At 37.0% G+C, this 25,172-nt stretch overlaps 1 protein-coding gene across 1 annotated transcript in view; it reads right to left on the bottom strand.

Moving 5' to 3' along the window:
• Positions 1 to 25,172, bottom strand: part of DOP1A (DOP1 leucine zipper like protein A) — a 78,874-nt gene that overhangs the window by 12,643 nt on the left and 41,059 nt on the right. Inside the window, exons 17-33 of the mRNA XM_065400549.1 lie at positions 24,566 to 24,718; positions 20,122 to 20,222; positions 18,670 to 18,933; positions 15,970 to 17,937; positions 15,756 to 15,867; positions 13,339 to 13,521; positions 11,714 to 11,839; positions 11,103 to 11,237; positions 10,237 to 10,292; positions 8,372 to 8,476; positions 7,280 to 7,346; positions 5,355 to 5,499; positions 5,084 to 5,163; positions 3,729 to 3,838; positions 2,883 to 3,032; positions 2,406 to 2,467; positions 1,257 to 1,409 (exon numbers count right to left, since the gene is read on the bottom strand). Coding sequence (XP_065256621.1) covers positions 1,257 to 1,409; positions 2,406 to 2,467; positions 2,883 to 3,032; positions 3,729 to 3,838; positions 5,084 to 5,163; positions 5,355 to 5,499; positions 7,280 to 7,346; positions 8,372 to 8,476; positions 10,237 to 10,292; positions 11,103 to 11,237; positions 11,714 to 11,839; positions 13,339 to 13,521; positions 15,756 to 15,867; positions 15,970 to 17,937; positions 18,670 to 18,933; positions 20,122 to 20,222; positions 24,566 to 24,718 — 3,970 coding nt within the window. The remainder of the gene's footprint in view (positions 1 to 1,256; positions 1,410 to 2,405; positions 2,468 to 2,882; positions 3,033 to 3,728; positions 3,839 to 5,083; positions 5,164 to 5,354; positions 5,500 to 7,279; positions 7,347 to 8,371; positions 8,477 to 10,236; positions 10,293 to 11,102; positions 11,238 to 11,713; positions 11,840 to 13,338; positions 13,522 to 15,755; positions 15,868 to 15,969; positions 17,938 to 18,669; positions 18,934 to 20,121; positions 20,223 to 24,565; positions 24,719 to 25,172) is intronic.

Below are 25,172 nucleotides of genomic sequence, written 5' to 3'. Positions count from 1 at the left end.
TTTTTAGTTTTCCAGTCAGTTTATTCTTGTTAGAGTTAAATATATTTTAATATTAATATACGTAACTATATTTTATTCCTTTTGTCAATGTCCAAAATAAATTGTGTGAACCAAATATTTATATGACTGCAAAACAAACAAAACACCCCTATTTGTTCCCTATGCTACATTACATTGTTTATCTATACGAGAGTTTGATTCATTCCAAAGAGAAGAACAACAGATTATAAAGGTGTGACCTCTATTTCTAGCAAAAGATATGTGGTAAGAGCTAGAGTAACTCATGTTTACCGTATTAAAATATTGTACTATTACTATGCTGTATATTACACTGAAACTATTCTGTCCTCAGATGCTTTTTACGTAAACCTGATTACTGCGAGTTCCAGCTCATCACCTACATTGCAGTATCCAACGAGTAAAGAGATAGCCTCTCAAGTAGCAAACCTCCACACCGTCCACACACAGTTCAGACAAGAAAAACAACCAGATATCATGAACAGGCCAGACCTACAGCTAGTTACTAGCTGATTGGAAAGGAGCTTCAAAATACAAATCATGGAACAAGTGGACAAGGAAGATTATGGTTCTACCCATTTGGAGGAAGAACCACAGTGTATTATGATAATCTACAAAGATATCATGCCTAGAAGGAAGCTGTCCTGACAATCTGCATCACATCAGAGGGGGGAAAAGAGCCCTCTCCCAAATTCCTATGAAAGAGTTAGCAGGAAGCAATAACAACCTCCAATGTTAATTACTGAACAAACTAACAGAAGAGCAGAACAAACAGCTACAGGAATTTGTAGAACCTGCAATATTTTCATCTAGGCCTACACACACCTACGTAGCTGAATGTACAGGTAGGGGGGCATGTGAGCCTATAAACCATGTAAGTGAACAGCTTATAGGATATCCAGGGATACCGACCAATTGATAAGATGACAGATGAGTGACATGATGCAGTGGGAAGTTAACTGGCAGTCAACAAGCCTATGTGCTCTACTGTCATTTGAAATCCAACCCTGCTCCCATTGAAAACAGCTGGAATTTTGTCAACACTTTCAATAGAGACAGGATCAGGCTCGTCGATTCCATTATGATTTCTATTATGAGGACTGTTAAAAATGAAATTCAGTGATAGTGGCTAATGCATACCAGAGCCCACAACACATCTACTTTATGACAAAGTATTCTTCAGCAACAATCACTTTTATTTAAAAAAGAAATTCTGGTAAATAATAATTTCTACTGACCTTGTATATCTGGAAGATATTTCTGGTACTGGTCCACTTCACTGCTAAAAATGGCAAAGGCCAGCCTCTTCAGAAGCATAGCTCGCTGTTCCAACTCTACATCCCGATTAGCAAACAGATTGAGTGAACTGCTCTGAGCCACGGCCACTCGTGCTAAGAGAGAAAAAGTACTATCTTGAGACATATTTTTAATGGTAAAAGAAAGGCAACATTTATTTTATCACATGAATACAACCAGAAGTATGAAGACAATCTTCAAGTCAACTGTGTAATTTGTACATATAGGTAAGATACTATTTAAACAAAATGAACATATTTAAGAAACATATATTGAAAAAAACCTGGCAAATATACATATTGCCTTTATGTTAAATACAGACGCCCCCTGGGTTACACAAACCCGACTTACGCAAATCCGCACTTATGGAAAAAGTTCCATAAGCTAGGAGGTTTTTGTTTTGTTTTTGGGTTGTTTTTTTTGCGTAATGGTCGGGTATACATTTCCGACTAACACAAAATTCGAGTTACACAAGGCGTTCTGGAACAGAACGCTTGTGTAAGTCAGGGAGTGTCTGCATAATTTGGGTCAAATTCTGCTTTGTTATACTGGGGCAACCCTACTTGTAGCAGTATAACTAAAAGGAGAATCTGGCTCTGTATCTTTAAATAAACTGTTAATCAGAAATTGTCATTCTGCAGGATTCTATAATCATCTTTTTCCTCAAGTTAGAACATTGTTAATGACATTTTGAGACTGGACAAAGTATTTGCTTGATACACTTTTTCACATAAAGAGTAAAATTCACTGCTGGCACAAGGAGGGACACCTCCATTTATTTCAAAGAAGTTGTGCCCTGGTATGGTAGAGGTGAATGCAGTGCCCTTTTCTTCAAAATGCCAGTAGTTTAAGAAGAAATGTAAATTAAAACACGGCTTAATTCAAACATTTCTTACAAATATCTTTTCAAGTGAAATTTAAAATCCTGAACAAAAATTTTCCAAGAAATACTTATTTTAGGTTTTTTAAATGTCTTTCCTGGAGAAATTGATGTAATGAATTGTACATAAGTTAACATGTATGGAGTGCTTTGAAACATAAAATAACATATAAGCAGTAAGTATTTTTATTATACAGGAGTTAGTACTCACTCATCAAATCTCTAAACGTAGTTTTGTCATGTGTCATCAAATTATCCATAATTGCTCTCCAACTAAAAGGAAAGAGGATGATTGTGTATAATTAAAAAAGCAAGACATTTGTATTTTTATTTGAAATATTTTCTGTTCTTTTAACCAAATTTAAAAATACATATAGGGCCAAATTTTCTACGGCAAATTTTAAATTTTCCTTAGAAACTGGCTGCACATGCAATTTTAGTACTCTCTTATTCATGTCTATGATAGGGTTACAAATACAAAGTCATTTGCACTCAATTTGTGCACACAAATAAGGTTTGAATATGTGACTTTCATAATCTGTGCACACCTCATAATATGTATGCACCCACAAACAGAGAAGTTTGTTGGCAATATCTGGCTTACATTGCCCAGCATTTTTAATATGTAACTGAATACACTATATGCTGAACATTTACAATAACAGATACAAACAAGAAAATCTCTTACTGGTTAACACAAGAAGCATCCATTTGGAAGAAGCTGGAATCCATGAAAAGATCAAAAGCTTCCTTTTTCCATGCTCTTCTTGTATACTGATACCCACTAAGACTGCTCAATAACTGAACACAGGCTCGATAACTGGGTGCATTGTGAGCACTGGAAAGAAAAAGCAACTCAACATGAAATCTTTTAAATCACTGCTTTAAAAAAGTTATGAATATATATCCAGTCTCCTGTGAAAACAATGGTTTTAAAACATCATATTAAAATCACTTTTCATATGTGCTGCAAGAGAGGTTGTTATCCTCTTTGTGGATCAGCCGCTAAAAGGGATCTGACTAACACTTTAGCAAATAGCTGTACAACGAATACAGAAAGCAGCAGAATATTGGAGATCAGGAATCTTGCATTCTTATCCCTGGCTCTGACATGAGAGTGTGATTATAGATAGGAAATCCAAAGCATATATATCTGGCACATTAGATCTGAAACAAAATGTGGCTGAGCAGATAAGACTTGCTTCTGCCATGTTAGAAACTTGGATACCATTCCAGACTCTGTCTGAAGTGACCTTTTGCAACCTCTCTGTTAACTTATTTATAAAGTATGGGGGCTAATACTTGATTGCTTCTGAGAGTTAGTGCATGAGGCCTTGGTCAGTAAGAAGGGCTGTGACATCTGAATTCTTGCTTCCAGCTCAATATATTTCATCCAGGCTCCAGATAATTTGGTGGGGAGTCAGACAGTCTGTCACATTCACTCTCTTATAGGCAGCTTCATTCAGTTGAAATGCAGAACATCCAACAAACTCCAGTAGACGTGAGGTCTGAGCTATATAAATTGTAATGATACCTGTGATTGCGGAGGTAGGGCACAACATAATGCATAATATTTACAAGCAAAGGAATAACTCTCTCTTTTTCATCGCTGTAGAAAACCATATCCAACAGATGAGCCAAAACCTACAAGACATAAGAAGCAAGAAATTGCAGAATTTAAGGTGGCTGTTGGGGAGGAGTGTTTGGCTTGGCTTTTTTAAACTTACTTCTTATAACCCCCAAAAGAGCATTATATTTATGCTGTTACTTTTCTGCATGATGTTCTTCAATATAATATTTCCCAAACCTTAAGTATATTGAATCTTTTAAAATTAGAAAATAAAATAAATTATAAAATCTTTCCCTTTTAAAAAATGTGCAGGTTCTCTTTTATAAAGTGAATTTAGTGCTTAAGATACAATTAAATCCATCCACAGGTGATTGTGCTGTAAACTTCCCTACACTCTCCTCCCAGTGAAGGGCCATTTCTTGGGTAAATCTCCATGCCCATTTAACCCGTGACATTTCTGCTATGACTGATAAGAGGAGTGGCAACTATGTAAGTATTATTAATTTATTCAAATTCATATAAGTATATGAATGTATTCAAATTTAATACAAAAGCTATCAAATCTGAGGTACTGTACAAAATTTAAAAAACGAAGTATAAAGATCCACTATATATTTAAAAATAAAAATACATGAACTCTCAGCTAAGACACACTATAGCATAGCCCACAAAATATAAGCATTAGCCCACAATTACCAGCACATAAATTCATCCATACTACGCCTATATAAAATAAACCCTGCCACAAAAAACCTCACCAAATACCGCAAATTCCTCACTCAACTTCTTCCAGCAAACCCTGGTACAAGTCACTGCACATGTATAACATGTCAGGATTACAAAGATTAATATCCTGGCACATGGCAGGAACCTGTGTCCATTGACTTCAATGGCTACTGTCAAATTTTCCTTTCCTGCCCCCACAAAATGCAAATAAAATATAATATCAACCACCACAAAGTAATACAGCAAATTAACAAAATCACACAAATAGAATGTCTAGGACAGAGGTCAGGGCAGATGACAGGAACCCCCTGACAGATAAGAGAATTATTTTGCCTATTAGACATCTGTCAGTAGTCACTGTTCTGAACCTCAATGACTCTCTGATCCAGAGGTGAAAGTAAGCCGGTACGCCCCAGTACGCCTTACCGGGGCATATTGGCTTCCCTGGCAGTAATTTAAATATCCCATCGATATTTAACTAGTATTCTTCTAAATTGAATCTCATGTGCATGTTTATGTGCATGTTTCTAATCTCTCCATGTCCCTCTGTATTATAAGAAACCAGCATGTAGTATAATTGAAGAAACATTTACCTCAGAAAGTAATGTTAATGCATGGACGCTATAAACTGAAGGAGTTATATTTGAGGTTTCCAGAGCTGGATACAACATATCTAAATGAAAATGTGACAATTAATTTTGGAAACTATGTACCTTAGATCACTATCTACAAAAATAAATCTTTTAAAGTAAATATATTCTAAGACATGGAAAATTATTATAAAATCTGTCATTTTTTAGTAACATGAAGGGAATCAATAAATTAATTCAATATTTTATTTTGAATAATGGGAAAATAAGCTACCTTCAACATCCGATTCCAAGTTGTTTCCATCAACCATTATCTTGGGGGAAGGTTTGACCTCTAGATTTCGTCTTAACCAAGTAGTCTGTTCCAAGGAAGAGCCAGCAATTGCACCAATGGCATCCACTATTTTGTGAGTTACATCCTGATGGAAAGCAAGATGCAAATGTGTAAAGAACCTCGTGTAAAAGAGTAAATTGGCTGTCTTGAGATATGTTGTCTACACAGATACTCATTAGTTCAGTGTCAGGGGAAGAGGAATTATAGAGTGGAACATCATAGGGTTCTGTTCTGGATTCACTTCTGTTCAACATCAGCAATGATGAATATTCCTTGGAGGATGAGCTGAACAGATCGATTAATCAAATTGGTAGATGGTATGAAGTTGAAAGGTAGCACAAACACTTCAGAGGACAGAAGTGAAATGCAAAATAATTCTGATAAATTAGAGAATTGGTCTGAAATGAGGAAAATGAAACAATTATATGCTTAGTGGCTTTATCTGTGAGTAAGAAGTAGAAGGTTGTATGGATCTGATTGCAGCAAGAGTTTTCACATCTTCATTTACAAAAGCACAGAAATAAGGTTTATTCAATAGCCATCCCAATGACTGGGAAAATTTAAGTATGTTGTGTCCATTCACAGAATCTCTTTCTGGCTGTTAAACTCTTTTTTCCCCTTTTAATCTGAAGCATTTTTGTGTATCTGTTGAAATATCAAGGTCTCAATGGATAATTTGAAAGATTATTTCATAATCCTGGATTACCCTTTCCAAAAATGTCACCTATCACAAATAGGTCAAAGAACATGTGACTTCTGCTGGACTATCTACTGTTTAATGCTTACTGTCACAAAGAGTTTACATTCAAAATTAAAGCAACGGGAGTTGCAACATTTTTTAAATGATTGCAGGTGAAGTAAAAAGGTATGTCATATGCTTTTTGTATATGGTAAACAAGTGTGATTAAAATCTTGTGTAACAGACCTCTCCCCCCAACAGCATGCCTTTTCACCTAACATCAAAGAATAACTTACTCCATCACAGACATGAATTAACTCATGATCCTGAAAGTTGCTTCAGGAAAGTGATTTCAGATGGTAAACAGCATGACTGTTGCAGTATAATAAGTCTTTGCAGCTAACGTCTTAGGCACTCTGATCAGGAGTTAAGCAGGTTTGGAATTATAGGAAAAACACAAAAAAAGTAGTCAAGTGTTCAAGCTCACAAGAGAATTCACTTAAGGTATATTTCAGATTCAGCAAGCACATGCATATCTGACTGCATGTTTTGCCCATAGAATAGGTGAATGCTGATTTGTGGCAGTACCATAGAGAAGTGTCTGGGGGTTCTAGGAGAGCATCATAAACTGAACATGAGTCTACAGTCTGCTACATAAAATACTAATCCAAGTTGTATTAACAGGAGTACCTCAAGTACAAGCAGCAAGGTAATTAATCTTCTCTGTTTAGTGCTATTGAGCTTCAATTGGAGTACTGCATTCAGTGTTGGGTTCCAACATTTTTTTAAAAAAGAAATGAAGCTTAGAAAGCTCAGAGGGCAGCTACAGAAGTGATAAATGTTGGGAAAATAAGAACTGTGATATAAAATTAAGAAAACTAGGCAAAGCTCAGTCCACAGAAAGATGACTGATGGGAGAAATGTTAATGAGGACAGAACAAATAGCAATGGGTTTAAGTTACAGCAAGGAAATTTTAAGTTAAATACAGTATTAAGAAAAGTGTAACAACTATAAGCAATAGAAAAAACTACAAAAGAAAACAAAAAAAGCCATTATAACAAGATCAGTTGCTTAAAAATATTTTTTTAAATGTACAGGAAAGATCAGATATGCTGTACTCTTAGCAGTTAAGCATTTACTGCAGAATATTTTAACAGTAAATTTATACAAAAATATTTTTTTTACCTGAAGATCTCTTTGATCTTTCTTATTCTCCAGACTTGGGTTTTTCATAATAAACTCATTTAGAACACTAAAAAGAAAATATATTAAATTAATACTGATGATAATCTTTAAATAAAATATTGCATTATTTTAGAGTAACAGGTAAAAATTCCATGACAAATTCACATGCACAGTATATATTAATTGAAACTTCAGCTACTTCCCTTTAGTTTGCTAAAATTCCAAAGGACTCATTTCCAAATATCTGAAATGTATTTTGATTGTTACGAACAATTTGTATAATTAATAGTTTTCAAGTAGATGTAACATTGGAATCCATCCAAAATATCTTCATGGAGATGGTTTTGGACAAATTAATTTGTGACTATTTGATTTAATACTTTACTACAGTATTACCACCATTTACAGAGATTGTTGCTCAGTGCTTAACACAAATGACCATATTCAGCATTTTATTTCTGAAGTTCAGCAAACTGTTTCTGGGCTGGTAATTAATCCTATTTCACATGAGAGGAAAATATAATATACACAATAAATAGTCATAAGAGTGACTTATGGAGTACATTTAGATGTTTAAAACTACTATTTAGAGGGTCCTGGTAGCTGAGGGGATTAATAATGAGATATGGAGTTTGACATATCTAGGTCTCTTATTTAAATTTGACCATGGGTGAAAGTGACAAAAAGTCATTTTCATCTAATGGCTCTCTAGTGGCATATCGAAAAAATGTGTTGGGAGACCTCACAAACTAGCATCACAAGTATTCATAATTACCCCACAGTTGGCAGTGTCACTGAGGGAAGCTGAGAACTGGATGAAGATGGAGATAGTACTACACTCATACCAGAAGTGGTTCTTCCAGAAAAAGGTCGGAGCAATACAAGAATCAACATTTGTATATGATCAACATTCTTCCAAGTAAGATACTGCATTCAAGATAAATCTTTGTCAAGAAGGTCTCTAGGAAATAGGAATTTTTCTCCATTCAAAACTCTAAGTAATTAAATCAAGATTTTAAACACTTGCTCTTTATATAATTTTACATTTATGGGATCAGAATTTTGTTAGAAATTGTAAATATAACTGCTCACCCAAGTATGAGAAACTGCCCTGGTGCTGGAAGACTGAGTTGTATAGAGTCCTTCAGAAGAAGCAATAGTGTTGCCCAGCTGTCTACTAAGCTGGACACTGGAATCCTGCAAGATAATGACAGAGTTAAAGTGATAAAATCATGTCAAGGGTCACAGATATCCCACATTTTCTATTCTCCCATCCCTCCTGTCTGACAGCGCCAACTTTAGTGCCAATCAAAAGCACTGTTCCTGCAGGAGATCAAAATTTAGGTCCTGTCTCTCCCCTTGGTTCACATATCAATAGAGAGTGGAGGTGTTATGGAGGTAACATGCCAGACTCTGGAGGTAGGGGGAAGAACATTGTACTCAAAAGATACCCTCTCTGGCTAATGACTGAAGTGGTGCTGATGAGATCTGGAGGGGATGGGTCTGAGTCCAGTCTTCCTCAGCTGCAAAGAGGTTTGCTGTGGGCCTTTCCAATTAGGGAGAGAATGAAAGATAAAGGTGGAATTGAGGAACCCAAAAGATTCCCGTTTCATCTATAATATAAAATAACACAAACCAGCTAGACCCACAAAGGAATTTAGGTGCATAATTGCCCCTTTAGGCACCTAACTCCAAAATTTGGATCCTCAAAACCCCCACTCAGCTGCCCCCTTACCTTGTAGGTGCCTAAATTCCACCTGTATTTCTGCTGGTGGGCATGCACAAAGCCACCTCACTCCTGATACCCAGATTATGCCTAAACCCCAGTGAGATACACAAACTAGGCATTCTTCTGCCTATCTCACCTGAGGGGCCCAATTTGGTAGGTGTTATCAGAGCATGGCTACCATATCAGGGCCCATTCAAAAGAGGAGTTGGTGGTAGTGTGTTTATGCCCAATAACTCAGTGTTAGAGCACTCACACAGGATCAAATCCCCATTCTGCCTGAACTCAGGTCTCCTACCTCCATGGGGAGTGCCCTAATCACTGGGATATAGGTATTCTTGGGCAGGTCTCAAGAAACTGTTGAAACTGTTCCACTTTGTATAAATAATTAGATATTCATTAGAACAGACTGGAACAGGGGTCTTTCAGGTGAGTGCCCTAACCACTGTGCTATAATCTCACGTTCTCTCTAGTCCAATGAATATTTATTTATTTACACAAAGTGGAACAGCTCCAACAGGAGAGATTGAGAGAATACCCTATAGCCCAGTGATTAGGGCATTCACTGGAGAGGTGGGAGACCTAGGTTCAAGTTCTTACTCCACAACAGGCAGAGAGGGAATTTGAGCACAGATCCCCCATGTCCTGCGTGAGTGCTCTAGCAACTAAGCTATTGAATATAAGGGGGGCATCTCCACCTCTTCCTCCCCCTCCATTTTCTGCAAGAAAGGACTGACCTGGCTTAAGTGTCTAACTCTAGGAGAGGGTTCATGGCTATAAATCCCCAGGGAGGTGCCTCCCATTATGTGCCTAATTCCCTTTGAGGAGCAGGGCTTAGGCTCCACCTCTGTCCTCAGTATTTTCTAATGGCTAGCTTAGGCAGCTCTCCATTCAGCTTTCTGGTTTTTGTGCATCCCATTCTTAGGTGCCTAATTCTCCCCAGGCATTGTCTAGGGAGCCTGGCCACCTAACTCAGGACTGTGGATTCTACTAGGTGTCAGTGTGCCTAGAAGTCAGGCATTGCAATGTTGAGTCTAAGTGGATATAGCTCAAAGATTACAAATGGAGAAAACTGTTTTCTTCTCATGTAACCTTTCGGTCTGTTGTAGTAAATCAAAGGGAGGCAGCTTTCTGTTGAGGATATAAAATGTCCAGATTCTCTTTTATAGTTATCTACTGACTGATGATACAGAAAGAAAATAATAAAGGATCTACAGCCTCATTGTCTTACCTTTGAATATAAGCATAGAAAAACTGCAACATGCAGACTTCCAATGACAGATGCTTCTAGAAAGACAAGAAATCAGTGTCACCAAGAAGAAATTGACTTTTGTCTTTTTTTTACCTCAACAAAAACAGTGGGTGTTGAACTAACTACCAGGTTTCAAAAGGTAAACAAAACAGTGGATAGCATGAGGTCAAATTAAATTGCAATGCACTCAGAGAGGTGTCTGAGTGTCACACCTGGGCAGCAAAAATCTTAGCCCTGTAAAACCTAATGTTATTCTGAAGCGCTCTCCTCTATCCCCTCCACCCTAGCTGAATCATAGAACGCCACTGACAGGCTCCAGGATGAGGGGCCAGAGATCACGTCTAGACCTCCCTCAACTGGACAGATGATACAAGGCCTTTCAAAAGCAATAGCAAAGGAGAAAGGAATGGGGATTCCGGGGCATCCCATCATTAAAAATACCTTAGCCCCCATGAAAAAAAGAGTCACGCCTGATTAATCCTTCTAACTACTAGGATCCAAAAGAGTGCATTTTAAATCAGTATATGATACTGTACAGGTGGCACAGCTACTTTGTTAATCTGAACTTGCTTATTTTTGAAATACGAAACACAATTGATTATATGGCCTTCAGCCTTCAAATACTGTCAGTCTAGCATCTGTCCCTAAATATATTTTTAAAATGAGAGAAGTGGTTTTCTACACTCAATAGGATTAAGAAGATATTACCAGAAACAGATTTTGGTAGAGGACAGCTGTTACCAACCTACAGCACATGTTCCTTCATGACAATTTGAGTACTTATACAATTTATCACTTCTAAAATAGCATCATATGAACTAACAACAACTCTGTGATTTTCCTACCTTGTCCTTGGCTATGGCTGGAGGCTGCTTTAAAACTTCTTTTACTGTTTGTATAACAGTCTCTGTTCTCATAACACTGATAGAGCGAACTAGTTCTACCAGTAGAAGCTGTTCGTCACTGGCTGTAGGAATAACCTGGAAAAGACCAACATGTGCTATAGATTACTGTTACAGTTAATAGTTAGTGTTGTCCAGTGTAGAAGGAGTTGATGAGTAAAGGACAATGCATGAGAAGCTATGGGAAAGAAAGAAAAATAAATAAAAAACAACTTGTAGGAACGAGACCTAGGTGAAATTTTTTGGACAAATAGTTTACCAAATATTCATTGACCATCACTTTCCTTTGAAGTCTCTATTTTAAATATTAGTCACTTACAATAATGGGTTTTTAAAAAATTCTATTCACACATTTTTTTTAGGTTATTTGAGCATGCAAACACATGCATAAACATAAATGCACTTATGAAAAGGATTTGCGTAATGTTTCATTTGACCCCAAAAATCTTAGACTGATTTTTTTTAAAGTAGGTTCTAAAGACAAATATTGGAAATCCAGTAAATCAGATTACAATTTATTTAAGTATCCATGTCAACTAGCAACATGCACACACCTTTGTTCTAGAAGTGTTTTTGTTTTGTCTCCTTTCATTCCATACAAATGCAACAGCAGCCATAAAGTGAACACCGTGATTCATTGATATTGGGCCCAACAATTCAAGAATCTGCTGCCTCAAATTCTGAAACACAGAAACAGAATGTGCACACATTGAAACAAAGCATCCAAACTTTATACTCTAATTGACTGACATACCACACTGGAAAATTTCTGAGAACTATCCATCTCCTATTCTGAAATATTTGGACAGCACTTCTCTCTTGCAAATACCAGAGGCAAGCATAGACTTCTCTATGGAGTTCCAGAGCTTAGCCATGCCCCTTCTGCACTCCTTCAGATAATTGCTTCCAAAGCTGTACTGAAGCATTAAACAGATCAAACCAAGTTCTTTACAGTAACTCCTTATCCAACCATATTAACTCTATGCTTGGCTTTGAAGTGGCCATCGTAGTAGCACCCAAAGGATTTATCTTGAATGGGGTGAAGTACGGGAAAAGGTCATCCTAGATATTGTCCTGAATTAATTGGGTTATAATCAAGATAAATCTTAACAGCTCTTCTCATATCCAGCATATGACAAGTGCTCTTGAATGTTGAAGCTTCGGTCAAAACAAAACAAGAACAATCTGTGATGTATGGAAGAGTTAAACTTAGCTAACCAATTATTCTGGAGTATAAAGGATGATCTTGTCTTTGTGAAATTTGTCATCCCTTCTGTAAGGAGATTGATTTCAGAGAGTCTTTTTGCCAACATGAATATGACCAGGAAGCAGGTATTTATAGAAAGACAATACAGAGAATTAGATGCAATTGGTTTCAGTGGTTATGTTGTGAAAGCCTGTAGCATGGTGTCCTTTTTTTTATACACACATCAAGAAATAATATTGTGTATATTAAGGTGAACAGCTATGTAGTACATAAAGTAACATGACGACTATGTGGAAATCACACTAAAATCCATGTATCATATCAGATAACCTGAATTTGTTTATAAAAACACAAAATTCCTTCAATAGCAGAAGAGTTTGAACTGACTCCAATAAATGGGCGAAGCAGGACATCAAGCATGTTACTTGAATACTTTGAAAAACTCCTCAAATACCATATTGTTCAATTCCTCCTGTCCGCCACCTACTCTTTCCAGTCGCCAGCCTATGATCTGATATGACCTCTCTCCATACAATGATGTTACTAACAGGAGGTGGATGGAGCATGGAACCTCATAAGGGTGTCAGATCAAGTGTTTATTGAAGTATATTGTGAGATTTTTGTAAAGATTTTAAACAAATATTCTATAACCTTAGAGATATAAAATAGTATTTTAAATGGTTTATAATGTGAACACTTTCCCATCTCTCTGCTTCAACTATTTTTCATGGGTGATGTTATGTCATCAGTACAGTACTAACTGGAGAGTCATATTTTTGTCAGAACTTATATATTTTACCAAAGTAAACTGGCTGTCCATCCCCTCTTAGCCTGGGGACAACTCAGGTATTGCAAAAGTTGAAAGACTTTTCTAAAATACCGTTCAGGTAACTTTTAATGGAATACAATTAGATTTGGTTTGACAAAGATAATCATGCACAACTCAAACCATGTTACTCCTGATGTTCTGACCTTTGTTGATCCAAGATTAATAGTGGTAACAGATGCAGCTGCTGCAGCAGTTGTTTTCTCTGAAGAATCTGCCTGGTGCAGTATGCTCCACAGCAAAGTCACAGACGACATGATCATATGAAGGATAGACAGGATTTCACTGCGTGCTTCAAGCAAGTGTTTCTGGTCAACGTTAACCAAAAGCTAGAGGCATTATAAAAAACAACAACCCAGCATTAAATATCTACATACTAGCATTAGCAAAACAATATAAATTAAGAAATAACAATGTACATCTAAACATTTTACACTATGATTTTAAGATGAACATTGTCTACATAGGCTTTTGTAAGATGGTTTACCCTGTTTGTTCTGAATAACAGCAAGAAAATGAAAATCGGTATTTTTAAAATGTCTTTTCAATTCCTCTGGAATGATGTGTCTATTAATATAAATTTGTGTTTTAAGTAGCAACAGGGATCATATTCCTTTAGCAGCGTATGCTTAAACATTCTCAAATAATAAAGTAGCACCTTTAATATCTAGTGTACAATGCATTGATCTCTTGAAATATATTAATCAAAAAGTGTGATTTTTCAGAATGTATAGGGATTTACCCGACAGTCTTATATTCTGATTACAATGCATGTAGAGATTTTAGTTTGGCCAAAACTAACCAGTGTATCTTCCATACTCAATGGTCTCTGTTTACTGCTTTATTCCCAAGCATCATATAAGAAATTCAGTGTTACGATAGGCAAATATGACACTGGCATATTGAGTGGTGCTGTATGGCTGGAAGATGTTAAAGCATAGTTTCCTCGCCTATCCCCATAGACATCTGCTGATGTAGCTAGTGCTAACACAAAAATCTTGACATCCAGTGGTATTTCTGACTATATGGATTTATCAGAAGTGTTGCGGAATGTGCTTAATCCAGGACCACAGGGCTTGTAGTGACACCTTCCAGCTGATTCTGCAAGCAGATCCAGCCCAGCATGATCCTTCACAAGGCATACAAAGCAAAGGTTGTACTTATCCATGGGGTACATAGATAACTTGGTGGGGGATATATTAAAAATGCTATCGATTAGACTGGGGCATATTCTGAAGGTCTGAGGGTTTTTCATTATCATCTCTATGTCTACAGTGATCATATTTACCGTATATACTCATTCATTAGCCCGTTCATTTATAAGCCGACCCCCCAGGATGGTTAGGTAAAAATAGCAAAAACTGTATGACCCTTTCATAAGCCGACCCTATATTTCAGGGGTTGGCAAACTTTGGCTCCTGGCCCGTCAGGGTAAGCCGCTGGCAGGTCGGGACGTTTTGTTTACCTGGAGCGTTCACAGGCACGGAGCCCCTCAGCTCCCAGTGGCCACGGTTTGCCGTTCCCAGCCAATGGGAGCTGAGGGGCTCCATGCCTGCAGATGCGCCAGGTAAACAAAACGACAATGTATTAGATATTCAATTCAACGATTTCATAGAGTTTAAAATCATCAACGTTTGGTGTAGACCCGTTTTAAGCCGACCCCCGCTCTTTGATGCATCACTTTTTTACCAAAAATATTCGGCTTATGAACGAGTATATACGGTATATCTTTGTAAACGCCTTTGCAAGTGATTAACATTACTTCAGAAGTAGTGCTATAATGAATACCACAACAACATTATCTACTTGCAAAGACAGGTAATAAGTATTTTGATGGTGACTACTGAAAAGAGTTGGGGAAAGGGATAGAAAATATATATTTAAATAAAGCTAAACAGTCAACAAGAAACAGTGGTGCCAAATGCCCAATATACAGACTATGCACCCAGCAGCAGCTACAAAATATTGTCAGAGCCAAAAGACAAGCTGCTAATATACAAAGCTTCAAGCCAGCAGGAAGAGGCACAAGAATGGACATTCGGACAGAAAGTTTTGTTTCTAAAGAGGGTAAAATCCAGGTAGCAGAGTTAGCTAGGTAGGTGAACACAGAACCCAACCATATTCAGGAACAATCAAGTGTGGCACCAATGAAAAGTTCCACAATTGAGTTTGGCTACTGGAGCTAACCCTTCAGAATCCTGAGGTGGAGGAATTCCCACCCTTGTTCTTGTGTAGGAGCATGGACTCCAAGAATAAGCCATTGTGACAACTGAATCTTTGGAGAATGCATGCGACGATTGGAAAGTTTGATGGTCTGTGTACTTAAGGAGGCATATAATATGTTATCAATGAATAATGCTTTCTCTTATAAGAATTTTCTAAATCCTAATTATTACCCCAAAATTGTTCATTATGATTTAAATATATTGAATATTTTCCCCACAAGCCCTTCAAACTTAAAATCAGAGCAAATTCAACATTACAAGCATTCTGAGTATAGACCATGCACTCTAATTTAACAAATATGACATAAGAAGCCTCTCAGATGCTTGACTAAGTTTACCTGATGATACTGTGTAGATGGATCAAGTAGACAGTAATGAATTATTGTTGTGATGCCTTCTAACAGGGTAAGAATCATATCTGGTGGAGTAATTGATGCCATCCAAAGCGGCCTAAAATTCAACATTGAGTTTGTTGTGAATTTGCTCCACACAGCTAAAGAAACGTTTAAATATATGATCAAATTTGCAAAAAGGAAAAAAGTATATACATGCCTGCTACTGGATAATCCTGTTTCATATTTATACTGCTGAATTAAATTATCCAAATTCCTGCAAAGCTGGAGGGTCACAGAAACTACCACTCTTTGTAGAACTTTTCCCATGTAAGGCAGAGTAGAAGTGATTAGGCCAATCCACTGGGGGTGCATTTTACAGGCACAGTGTTGGTGTAAAGCTCTTATTACTGCACAGAGAAACATGCCTTGAGAGGTTATTGGCTGGGAGTGTAAATACTGAAGTGAAGTCATTGGCTGCTGTGGGTTAATCTGCTCCAAGTCAGCAATGACAAATTCAAAGCCTGTTTCATTCTCCTCAGGCACAGTCATTACTCTATGCTCTAAGACAATTAGTCGCTGAAGCACTTTTAAGAGCTGTGACTGTAGAGTACTGCCACTGTCAAATTCATCCTCAGAAAAGTTGATAAGGCTGTCTTCAGAGAAACCTTCTTCAATAACAACGATGTTTTTACCAGCTATCTTTTCACTGTGCCACTTCTGTGCACTAAAGATAGAAGATAGCAAACAGTGCAGGATCACTTTCTGAACCTTGCATTTGGATAACATGTCTGAAATAAAGCTAGGAAAGCCCTTTGCAGAACTTTCTATTACTTTTGCCAATTCAGAAAAGAGAAGTGTCAAAATTTCAATGCTCATCATCTGCATGTTGCGGTTTCCTATTAGATCTTGCGGGGTTACCTTGACATGAGTTGGATAGTGGCTCCTCATATAGTATAAACATAGAGAGATAAGAATTTCTATGTACATAGAACTCCTAAAGTTATGGTTAGAGTCCACTGGAATGTGACTATAGAAGTCTTTGCCCATAACAGATATTCGATGCCTGGCTAAAAGATTCTGAAGCAAGGACAGCTGAGGAGTGTATACATTGTTGACACTGGTAGTAGAGATGGCATTTACAAAAGCAGAAGGATTTGTTTTCAAGATTGCTTTGATTGCAGAAAAAGCATATAATGTTCTTGAGGAGTCATATAACTGGAGATAAAGCAACACATGTTGATATAATGGATGAATGTTAAAGCTGGGAGATTTTCGTATTCCTGGAGATCCCACATCACTCTCTATTTCTGAAATTTCTCCCTCTCCACAGCTGTACCAATTCTCTAAATCAAGACCATCACTAAAGAAAATACTAGTTTGTTTAAGCTTTTCTGTTTGTGCTTTTTTCTTGTCTTCATCTTTCCTTCTGGCTATTTTCACTTTGGGCTTTGCTCCTGGTTGCTTACCAGCCTCTTTAACAATAGTTTCTTTTTCTGACATTTTTTCTGGTAGTTTTCCTTTGAAGCTGAACTGAATACTACTGTGACTTCTTTGTCCAGATTTTGCATCTGTTGAACTGAAAGTAAGGTCAGAGGGGGCCTGAGGGCTTACTCCAATACAAGGTGATGAATCCATTAGTCTTTCAAGTCCAATCTCAGTCGAAGCAGATAATAACTGAGAACTGTCATCACCAAACAAACTGTTCTGGCTGCTTTGAATATTTTGATCTTCACTTTTAGAAACCTCCTCAGAATGATCTAAAGTATTGAATTTAGATGAAGCATCATCGGGATGCAGATCATGTTTAACTGATTCGGTCTCCTCTCCAAGACCACTTACTACCTTACATATCAAGTCAATAACCACCTGTTGCACAATTTCATCAGGTGAGTCTTCTCGCAATGTCTGAGAACTATTCTGAGCACTGAAGCTTTCTGCCTCCACCTCATAGCTCAGGTTGTCTCCAGCAGATGACTGTGAACAGCCAGAGTCAGAACTCTGGAGTATTTCTATCTGATGATCGGGAAGGTCAAAATCGGACACCACCATTGGAATAGTCTCACTGCTAGTACTTAACAAGGAAAGTCTGTCACTCAAAGGGTTGACTGTGAGACTGAAGTTCTCCATTTCATCCATGATAAGTTGTTTTTCATTGTTTTCTTTAGGTGTAATGAGTTGTCCTTGGCTTACAGGCATGTGAGAAAATGCTTTAAAAAGAAATCACAAAAAATAGTTATGGCCTATGAATAGTTTTTCTTTAGATTTATTTTGAACTTGAGATATAAGCAGAAATAATAAAAACTTACATTTAAATACAATTATTATACTTTGCACCTTTCATCCTGAAAGATTGTAAAGCAACTTAAATGTCCATTTATTAACTGTATAAAGCAGAGCTTCACCCATCAATTAAAGGATGAATAGGATAGCTTCAACCACTTCTAAAGTGAATAGGGATGACTGTTGAACAGCACAAAGCAAGTCTAAACCCCTGGTCTTTAGAGAGAAAGACAGAGGTCTCCGACTGAGAGAGGTTACTCCTCAGAAGCCTGAAACCTCAAGTGGATGCCCTCAAGGAAGTGTAGAGGTGGAGGTGAAAGGTGCAGTTAACCCTGAAACTGTGACCTGTACAAGGGAAAAGTTGTTTTAAATGTACTCCAAATATTTGGCATGCTGCAGAGTTGAACCCACAGAGAAGTTTTCACTGAGACTAAAAAAACTTTTGGAAAGAGAATATAATTACTACCAGGGTCCTAAATGCTGGCAGTTCTGAAAACTATTTAATATGCAAATCACACAGTGTGTTTCTTCTGCCATCTGTTTCATGTTATATGGATAAAAATACATAAAATATTATATATACTTAAATTAATAAAATGTTAGTTAATAAGAATTTTTTGAGGGGGATCAATTGTACTTACCATCACCACAGCTAAATTTTTGCATGAAGTGCTTTTCAGTTTCTTCTTCAGGGCAGTGAGGAGACTTATTCCAGTAGCACTCAGCCTGAACTCGTTGCACAGAAACTCGCTGTGTTTTTGGATGGAGTAGCAGTAGAAGCAAAGGTTCAAGTACTCTTGCAATGTCATGTCTTTGTAGTACTTGGTTTAACCATGCTTGCCCCACTGACCAAGTAGACCCATCTAAGCTGTTAAGACTGTCCAGCATGATGAACAAAGACCTGGGGGGAAAACCCAGGAATAAATCTAACATGTTGCTACAACACAATATAATCTATTTTAATCTAATCTACATTAAACTTCAATATTTGTCCACTGTCAATGAGCTTTCTTTGCTTTTTTTATCTCCATATGCAAGTGTACCTCAAAATAATTAGCAAGCAACAACTTTCTTTAATATACTAACCTTTCATATATGCATGAGGAATGTTGAGATGTGTAAATCAAACTCTACTCAGATTTTCAAAAAATATATTGCTCTCTAAATTTGCACGGATTTGATTGGAATGATTCTTTATAACCTATGTATTGAGCAATAGTAACATATTAGTTTTGTTCAGATGAGTATCCCAGGACATACTTCCTACAGCTTGTTTCACATAAGTAGCATTTTGTTTGGAATCAATGAGAAGCTCTCTTTCAAATTTTGCATCCAAAAGTGAAATTTACATATTCTAGCACAATAGAAAAGGAGACGGAAAGAGCTAACAGTAAAGACAGTTCAAAATAATAGAGGAATTCTCATTTACTGTGTTTGTACAGCATGTAGCACAATGAAGCCCTAACTTGGTTGCCCTTTAGGTGACACTGCAATATAAATAAGAGCAACAATTTAAAAAATCTGTAAATGAGGTTGCAGAGAAAATAAAATTATTATTCATTATCTACAAGTGTTATCCTCAAGGACTGAGAACAGAAATACAGCATACTTGACAATAACACTCTTCCTATTTTCATCATTTTCTCCCTTTCATATCTTAGGTCTTGAGAGCCCTTTCCAGGGGAGAAAATTAACAGCTGCCTTACCTCTTAGTTAATACATCGAGTAGCCCCTAATCATCTTTAACATTTTTATGCCATTCTGTGGTACATATTCATCAGCTTTTCTACTGTGTGCACAGAATTTACCATCTTCTCTTCAGCAATGAGTAACAGAGGTAGCTCCAAAAGAAATGCAAGTTGAAATCCAACACTTCACTGTGCTGTCCCAAAGTTGTAGGTAAAGGGTACAACATTCAAATTAATTTTCTTTCATCACATTCACACAAAGACACTGTGTGTATGAGCACAATCCTAGCTGAGAAAGGTGAGGCTAGTGATGGGGGTCTGGTGAGAAGATTTAAACATCTGAAACTCTGAAATTTACCAAAATTGATCGTGAATTTGGTAGGGCCCTAATGATAACCAACCTGTCAAAGGAACGGCCAAAGGAAGACGACTTGTTAATATGAAGGTCCCTCGTGAGATGCCAAAGCACTGCAAATTTTGCATGAGCTTCCATCCTTATTTTCTGTAAAACAAAACATAGGTTAGATCGAATTGACTATCATTCCCCCAGTGAAAGGAAAGCTAGAAAAGAATGTAAATGATTATATTAAAATATCATTACAAACACATTGAAAGAATCACTAATTTCAGTTCACTGTGCAGTCAATTCTATTTATTTGAATGCTTAAAAAGACACTACCATGTTTTTAGACCCATAAGTGTAATTATCTTGAAAGGTGTTTATTTGCCCCCTTACTGAGCTTGGTTTTTTAATTCCCCAAGTTTAAGATGAAAAGGAATTCATGTTACCAACATCTTTTTATTGATTTTAGAAAATAAGGAGTAAATATGACAGGTTCCCAATGTTTCAGAATATTCCAATCCCAATAAAATATAAGTAAATAAGTACACAATAAAAAAATAAGAACATCCTATTAATATTTGGTCAGCAGATGAACACTATGAAGAAATGGAAACATGGTTTTAGTCAGATTCTACATTTTCTCACTTTTACCTAAAGATGGTTCTTTATTACCAATCCCGAGAGGCAAGAATAGATTCTCATTGCAAAAACAAAACAAAAAAACACCTATGTACAATTTTAAAAAATAAGAACATTTAATATCCAGGACAAATGCATGTCTGAGAGGTGATAGAGAAGGTGACAGAAATAGAGAGAGATTAGGAGGAAAGATGTGATGCTCAGCTTGTGAAAAAGACAGTAATCATCCTCATGGAAGAGGTACTTAAAAATCATGGCATTAAAGACAGCTAACACAGTTAAGAGGGAAAAGAGCAGGGGTTGAAAACAGAACCATGAGGGACACACAGAGGTCAGCATGAGAGGAATATAAAGAGTGTTATAAGAGGGCTTTATCTGAATATAAGTAAAGTGTTAATAGTTAATTGATTAGATGCCAGCAGACGGTGCTCAAGAATATATAGCATAGTTCATGGGTTTTGTAGGACCAATAAAACTTGTGCACAGTAGATGATTTCCACTGGCTGCTCTTTATATCAGTTCTTAACATGGTGTCAGAATAAAAGTTTTTACTGCTTTAACTTTTTGTTGTGGCTGACCAGAGGCACTCAGTGACATCAGTAATGACTCAAATATCCCATTACCTGCTATGGAACAAATACATGGAGATGTCTATGAAAAATGGAGCTGCTTCCAAGCCTCATGGACAAACTGTGAAGCGGCTGCAGGACTGAACAAAGAAAGCATGGCAGGCGGAATGGCTACTCTGAATAAAGCAACGGGTAAGGACTGCTTTCGTATATGTCAGCACTTAAAGCTGGCAGATGAAGAAAGGCAAGATGTAAATAAAATCTTAGATGCTTTAGAAAAATACTTGTGCCTAAAAAAAATTATAATATATGAGAAGTATATTTTCCATACATCTGATCAAAATGAAACTCAAAACTACAAACCAATACACAACCAAGTCGCACCAGTTAACCTTGTCATGTAACTCTGGCACACTTACAGACAAATTTATTAGAGATCATATAGTTGTAGGCATGAAAAATAATGGAATCAGAACACATATGTTGCAACAACAAAGACTGGAACTTAATGTTGCTGATATCTACTGCAGCAGTGAATAAAATAAAGTTACAAATTTGAAAACATTAGAAACAGTGTAAGATATACAGCATCACACAAAATAATGGCAAACTCAGACTAAAAGAATAAAAAGAAGAGTGGCCTGCAAAGAAAGGCAAGAAATACATGTATTTTTCAGTCACCTGGGTGGTAGGAGGTGTGGATTCAAGTCTGACCTTTGAATCGGACAGAGACAAGATCTGAATTAATATTTTCTTTCTCCCAACAGAGTGCCTTAATCACCAGGCAACAGAGTTATTTTCATTCTCGCTCTCTCTTTGATCCAATGAATGGTGGGGATTCATACCTGGGTCTTCCACATCCCAGGTAAGAGGCCTAACCAGTGGACTGACAGTTATAGCAGACCATACACACACACACACACACACAAACACATACGGCTTTCTGAAGCTAGCTCTGAAAAATGAACCTATGGGGTCAAATTTGTGGATGGTTTGGGTCGGCCAAAGCTGCATTTTTCAACAAATAAACTATTCATCTGAATAAAATTGTCCACCTCTTCTTATGATACTACAGAAAGCCAGGGCATCAGTCCAGCACACAATCTCATGTCACACCACACACTGATTACTGCCTGCAGCAAATAAACTTTTGAAGCCAGCAGTAGCAGAAAAGGTAACAGAAAAATTAAAAAGTGTCAATAGCAAGACAAATACTACTATGACAGAGGTAGAAAAGAGATCCCTGAACTTCTAATAGGACAGCCAGTATAAAGTTCAACCAGCACCTAAAGACAGAGACAAAGGATGGAAGGTAGTGACAAAGAGTAGCACCAAGGTTTGAAAGGATTAGATTTTTTATCACTACATGTCAATTTCTCCATACACACACACAAACAGAAAAAACGTATTTCCACTGATAAAGGAAGAAAAATGCTGCCTGAGAATTTAAGAGTTCGATTTAAGGATATTTACTTTGTACATTTTGACGTGATGTTGACATATTGTGTTTTAACAGTTATAAAGTTTTGAATCTCAAGGTTTATTTTATTAAACAATTATTGTCTGACCGTCCCCTCATAATTTCCCGCAACTCTGAAAGTTTAAACAGAGAAAAATGTAAGAGAGTATTTATTTTTAAACATCTATATTAGCCATAGAAATTTTTTTTTTAAATCTAATTCTGCCATGTCTAATCATACTTGGTAGAATGCAGACAACTCTATAGCCCCAACTGTTATTTCCTACAAGCAACCAGGGACCAGTTGCTCTCAAGAGTTGACCCAGGTGAGTTCCAAACAAGGATGTAGATGCAGGGGAAACTGGCAACGATTGTGAGGTTAGTTCACCTACTAGCAATGCACAGGAATTGGCAAAGGTAATGCCACAAAATCTAACAGCACAGAAATCTCCTGAGGGCAAGTGGCAGGAGAAGAAAGGGACTCAGGGTGGAACCACACAAAGTGGAAGGGATGTAAAGTTGCTCAATCATTTGAGAGACTATATAGTTAATTGAAATCGCTCACTTTCTATTCTAGGAAGAGAGATGTTACAAGAATGCTCTCTCTATATATAAATAGTTAAATGACAAAAGTGCCAATACATAGTGATCAAGAACATGCAGAAAAGTTCTTGTGTTTTGTAGGAGTAATAAAACTTCGTTATGCACTGCAAATGGCACTGATTCATCTTTACATCAGTTCTTAAAGATCATCAAAGGCGATGCTGAAGGAGTTAGAAAGGCAGAATGAGAACCAGGAAGTCAGAGTCACAGGAGCCTAGAAAGAAAAGGTACCCAAAGTAGACAATGAGCCAATAATGTTAAAAGAAGCAGATATATCAGACGTCTTATTAGAAATCACCCAAGGCAAGAGGGTTGAGGACAGAAGAGACAGACCTCAAAACCACCAAAAAAAGATGATGGATAGCAAGGATAGAAAAGACCAAAATCGAGTGGGCCCCAAAGGAAAATAAGTGAGGGGGTCTGTAAATAACTAAATGAAGAGAGGAGGGACCCAAGGCCACTGCTACCACTTTCAGGAGGAGTGACAAAAGATCTTCATGGAGGGCATGGCAATGAGAAAAGCTAAGTTGGAGAAAGAGTAACAAGTTTTGAGAAGATAAATGAAGTGGAGACAGCAGAACATGCCAACAAATAGATCGCTTATCAAGGCAAATTTATTGGAGAAGGAGCAGAAGTTATAGGGTTTGCTATAATGTTGGTCAGAATACAACAAGAGAAGAGAGCAGGAGGAAGAGTGGGCCTAGACTGAGAGAGAGAGCGCTGCGAAGGGGAGGAGGAGGGGGCAGAGAATGAGGTGGGAAGGAGGATGATTTATGCCTGGGACTCAGGTACTCGGATCTCAGTTCAATTCCAAGCTTTACCACAGACTTCTGTACGACTTTGGTTATGCCATTAAATCTTTCTGCACCTTAACTCTCCATCTGAAAAATGGAGACAATAACACTTCCTCTGCCTTACAGAGGCATTGTGAGGATAAATTAATTAGTGGTTATGAAGCACTCAGACACTACCATGATGGGATCATAAATTAATTAGATAAAGGGGCAGAAAGGAAAGGTGAGATGAAGATTTGTGACAGTTCACAATTTTATAAACATGTCATAATTCTTTATATATCAGTGTGTGTATATATGTGCACATATACATAAAATAGCTCAAACTGTCTTATGAGCTACCAAGTCCCTTACTCACACATCACTCTATTACTACATTTCCTGATGGTTCCTTTGACTCACCTTTTAATAATCACACAAACAGGAGGGAAGATTTACCTTGTCTCTGTGGGTCAGCTGCTGACTTATAACATCCTCACAAATGCTAGAAGAGGGAACCAGGTTGTGTAACTGGTAAAAGAGCTCCACACTCTTCTGATGATGTTGAGGAGTTCCATCACCCAACTGGTCCCACAGAGTTAAAGCTACATGCTTTGTAAATGAAAATATGTTTTAAGTCAATTAATATCTTGTATTTTTCTGAAGAATTACTAGCTTTACACAATGAAAGGGACATATGCAGTCAGTGAAAAATATGAACAATTGGGGGAAATTATGTGATTATGCATTGCTTATATCTCTACAAAAAAGCCAAAAAACACTGCAATACCCTACTGTATAAAGTTCCATAAAATTTCACTCTGAGGATGCAGTACTTAATAGTTTATTTGTGTAAAAATAGAATATTTCAATACTATGATAATTAACTACCTACTACAGAATATTCTTTTGCTGAGGATTTCTGATGACCTCCTAAATCATAAGAGTGGAGCTAGTGTAATTTGTCTCCAGAATTCTATATCTAATATTGCAATTATAATGTAAAATTAAAATGTTTCTTTTGTAAATAATTTAAAAAAACAGTTCACATTCTATATGTCATTAG

Source organism: Emys orbicularis, chromosome 3, assembly GCF_028017835.1.
Source record: "Emys orbicularis isolate rEmyOrb1 chromosome 3, rEmyOrb1.hap1, whole genome shotgun sequence".
Lineage (NCBI taxonomy): Eukaryota > Metazoa > Chordata > Testudines > Emydidae > Emys > Emys orbicularis.
The sequence above is the reverse complement of the archived record's forward strand: the minus strand, read 5'-3'. Positions and strand labels throughout refer to the sequence as shown.